General features: G+C 40.3%; 1 protein-coding gene across 1 annotated transcript; it reads right to left on the reverse strand.

Annotated features, from left to right (window-relative positions):
• Positions 1–1,882: 1,882 nt before the first annotated feature.
• On the reverse strand, positions 1,883–4,065 carry LOC117779764 (the record flags this gene model as incomplete). The annotated part of the gene is made up of 4 exons (XM_034616069.1): positions 3,412–4,065; positions 3,027–3,288; positions 2,538–2,624; positions 1,883–2,472 (listed from the first exon to the last, which is right to left on the reverse strand). Coding segments are annotated over exons 1-4 (1,593 nt in total), but the record flags the coding sequence as incomplete, so codon positions are not given.
• Between the last annotated feature and the right edge of the window lie 698 nt (positions 4,066–4,763).

A 4,763-nucleotide genomic window follows, 5' to 3' on the forward strand; every position in this document is an offset into this window, starting at 1 on the left:
AGCTATAAGGTTTCGTGCAGGTTTTTCCGACCGCGCTGAAAACACGTCCGCACTGTGCCACGAGCCAGTAGAACCTGAAAATCAGTACACATTGGCCCATAGGCCTACACTCGGCTTGCCCATAGCCTCTCTCTCGCTCTCTCGCTCTCTCGCTTTCCCGTTATTGCTCTCTTTCTCAATACTTTGGCAACACTCTCCTGCGCGCCGTCGCAACAATCACACGGCTTCCTTTCGGTACCATTGACATTTGCAATGCCAGTGATAAGGGGAGAGAGTGGGAGCTAAGATAAAGAGAGAATTAACCGTTAGATGTGATGGCGGGGAAATGGAGAGCGAGGGCAACTGTAATTTGTTTTCATTTTGTTCTTTTGGAGCAACTCCTTTGGGGCTCGCTCTTTTGATTTTTTCAGTGATGTGATATGAATGTATTTCTTGTACGATATGTCATATGTTGTTACGAGCTGCGCAACATCATAAACAATAGGGTATACGGCACAAGCAAGTGCAAGTGGGCAACTGATAACAAAAGTTGTAACCCAACATTTTAAGATATGAAAAATACATATAATTAAAAAGAATTATTTAATTTGACTAAGCTCATAAAAAAAATTCAAAAACCCCTGAAGAATAGATAGTGATTTTAAAGAAATCACTGCGGACGGCAGTTTGCGCTATTGACGAAAGCAGCACGAAGTTATAAAATAATTCAGATAATTTTTTTTTGTAAATTTGTAGCATACAAATATACTAAGTATTTTTATTGCATTAAATTTTTATTTAAAGTAAATAACATTTTAAGCAGATTTTGAAGCTGTGAATAAATACTGTGTAAGGATATAACTGTAATTTAAATTTTCAACTCTAATTTTGAATGTGTTTCTGGTGTAATTTTTTATTTACCTAATGGAAAAAGTCATTTTGTATGATATAAAATAAAATATTAGAAAATATTTTCCGTTTCATTTAGCGCAGCAAACAATTAAAGGGTTGACTTTAACCATGTAATGGTAATCATTAGGAATTTTAAAAATGGATGCTTTACTGTTTTGCATGAGATGTGTGCTTGTAAAATCAGTTAGCTTTCCTCGTAATGAGCAGTTGTTGGTCACTCATCAATCACAGCCCTGGTCATATCATTAAGCCTCAACAATTTGTATATGTAAGTGTGTCAGGCACATTGGAAAACTCAATTATCAGGTGACCACCCAGTTTGTGCTATTATGCCAAGAATAGTCATTAAAAGCGCGTGCCGGACTCTCATTGACTGACAAGTGGATACATGAAAGCTCATAGATTGAGCAGTTCAAATGCTACTTATAAAGCAATTGAATTTCTAATGCCGACGTATGCAGTCCCAATCACATTTGGATTCATCACAGCTTTGAAGTTTTCTAATCACCAGCTTGACAGATATTTTTGTGCTGTTTGTGGGTGTTGATGGATGAATCATCATTTGACAGCAAACAAATTGCACAAATTTCTTAGTGTTCTGCTAATTAACAAACTTGTAAATATTTCTACAAAAATCTTTTATTTTTGAAGTAAAGAACAGTGTTACATATAAAATTTTCAAATTAGAGTTTCAGGTAATATACAAATTTTATAAACTTTTTATTTTATGATAAAATTATGATTTCATTTTTCCGCTTTAAATACCCTGTTATGAAATTATTTTGATAACTAGTGATTGGTGGTGCAGTTCCTTATTATGGTGCTACTGGGTGCTTGGTTATGTCATTGTCTTATGCTAATTATACGGCTAGGTAAAGAAACGTGGAGATAAAGGTTGTGGATAGTCCAAGTGATGATCATTGTCTCTCTCCCTATCGCTCTTCCTTTCCCTCTCCCTTTTTCTTTCCCTCTCTCGTTCACGTTCTCTTGCTCTCTCCCTTTCTCTCTCTTGGTTATGCTCAGCCTGACAAGGATCCACAGTAGGAGACGATGTTTGTGAATGTTGCTCATGTGACCAGGCGTGAAGTTCAGCGGAACCATCATCATAATACTGATCACTGTCATGACCAAAAGAGTCCAGATCCTCTGCGGAGCTGAGCCCATAAAGTGGATTAGATCGCTCACGAACATGACCATGACTTGGGGGCTGTGATCCTTGAGCTGGAGCATATCCAGGCACATGCCGTCTGCCCATCCAGATGCGTTGTGGCGGTGTTGGTTTTCCATTTCGATAGCGTCTTCCCTGCAATGGATGTGGATGTGGATGTCCCCCCACTTCATCGCTGCATTTCACTCCCCTCACGATGTTGTTCATATAGATCGAGTGGGGCAATGGTTCTCTGTATTTGGGTCTAGGTCGGGGCATTATCTGTTTGTTGCTCACATAATAATCTCGTCTCTGAGGAGGCAACATGCCAATGCGTTGTCGTGGCTTGGCGAACTGTCCTTCGTATAGAATGGGTTCCACATAGTTCTTGACGGGTTTCCGATAACGCGATGCCGGCAGAAGTCTCATGTTTGCTGAAAATTATTCAAATTGTAGTTAATTATCATGACAACAATCTGCAAACTCTCTGTTATCTCACCTGGCTCCTCGGGCGCTGAGAACTGTGGACACAGATTCGTATCCTGATCCTCGGCATCCTCACAGTCATCGCTACTTGATGATAATTCTGTTGGGATATAATACAAATTCCGAAGAATTTTGTAGGTATTAAAAACTAAAAATACAATTCAAGGAATTTAGAGAAGTTTACTAAATAAAAAATGTGCTTGGTTTAGCTAATCCGAACTGTTATTGCTATACTTTCGATAAAAATCGAAATGAATCCTCCTGCAAAGACCGAAATCAAGAATATTATTTATACTGCATACTTTATTTCTGAATTTATTCCTTGTTATTTATTTATTCCCCTTACTTTACTTCGCTAATTAAATAAATCTTATTTTGTTATCCTAATTTTTAGTTCCCAATTACACAATTCTTTTCCCCCATTTTTGGTATTCACATATTTTACATAATTCTTATATGATATCGGGTAAATTGAGGTTGAATTTCTAAAGTGTTGACCTACCTTCAGTTTCATTACCGTCATTGGCTTTTCTATCCATATTGATTTCCATTTCACTTGTATCTTCCACGCAGTCGGGTGTTGTTGTCTCCACTTCATTTGCTTTTGTTGTTGTTTCCTTCCGTGATCTTAACTCACCCACTTCAGTGCTTCGAAATACCGGAAGTGCATCACTGGACTGCATTGCGCCATCCAATTTAATTTTTGGCGTATCCGGAACACTTGGACGTCTTTTTCCAGTCTTGCGACGTCTGCTCCTGAGGGACTTTAGTTGACTTTTCATATAGGCAGCACTTACGTTTCTCATTGTGTGTGGTGATTCTATTTTCAGAGTTGGTCTGGTTGTTGTAGTTGTAGTTGAAGATGGTTGTGGTGTTGCTGTTGTTGTAGTTGTTATCTCCATTGTGGTTGAATCTTCTTCAGTTGTTGTGCTCATCATTGTTGTGTTGTTTTCTGACTCTTGACTTGTTGTAGTTTGCACTGTTGTTGTGGATTCTACGCTGGTTTCCGCTTCTGTCTGTGCTGTGGTGGTGATTATGGTGGTTGTTGCCGGACTTGTCGTGTTATCGCTGTTGGCCATTCGAGACTCCGGTTTGGGTTTAGCCTTCTTTGGCTTACATTTTCTACTCTTCGGCTTCGGTTTCGGACTCGTTGTCGTAGTCGTTGTTGATGTTGACTGAACGGCCAAGGTAAAATTTGTGCAGGGATCGTGACGTAAAAGAGGCGTACGTAACACAATTACACGGACAAAGCACGGATGATCCATTGGCACCATGGGACGGGGACAAGGTTCCAGTTCAGTTGGCACTTCTTTGGCCGATTCACAGGGTCTTCCAAAATCTCCGCATTCTTCGCTATCATCCAGATCCTCATCGAAAAAATTGAGACTGTCGCTTGAGTCTTCGGGCAGACTGTCCTCACAGGGCACCGAGGCGGCATACAACATGGGACTTGAACGTTGACTACGTCCTCCCAGATCCGAGCTATCCACTCCAAGAATATTCCGCATCATTTCAAGCATTTGCAGCTCTCGCTTGGCCATTGGAGTACTGACATCAATTAGCAATTTTAAGTTTTATTTTGTGTGGCTTTCAGCTTGTACAACTTACCCAATTGCTGGGCCACAGAGCAGCATCCATAGTAGCAACATTGGCAGCAGCAGCATCGATGAAGTTGTTGGCGGTTTGGCACTTTCCATGGAAATGTTGCCACTGCTCGGTCAGCGTTTGGCTTTTGTTTTGTGCCCTCTCAAGTTGGTTGCTTGGCACACGTATCTGTCAGATACCGAATGCTGTTCGCATGCAGCTCGAATGCAGCTCAAACTCTTGGCTCTCACTTTCTGGCAACTGAGACGACTTTCCCCTCCCACACGCCAACCCCTTATCTAATCTGCCACCCAAGTTTTTGGGGTTTTCGGTTGCCCAAAAATCAGAGTTTCTGGTCAGCTTTCTCATTAGAACGTCTCTGATCATCCGTCGTTTGGCTGTCCGGCTGTCTGTTTAATGCTCTGTTTGGTCTTTGCTTTCGTTCGCTACGTGATCGCCGAACTTATCAATTTTTTTTATTTTTTTATTATACCCTGCTAGTAAATTGGATGGTTATATATCACTGCGAATGTCAGCAGGAGGCATATACGATCCTTTTAAATACCTCGAAGACTGAAAGCCTTCTAAATTTTAATTCCACAGTTATGGTTCGAGCCTGTGATTCATTCTATGAAATACACCTATTGAATTATTT

Source organism: Drosophila innubila, assembly GCF_004354385.1.
Source record: "Drosophila innubila isolate TH190305 chromosome 2L unlocalized genomic scaffold, UK_Dinn_1.0 4_B_2L, whole genome shotgun sequence".
In the NCBI taxonomy this organism is placed as follows: domain Eukaryota; kingdom Metazoa; phylum Arthropoda; class Insecta; order Diptera; family Drosophilidae; genus Drosophila; species Drosophila innubila.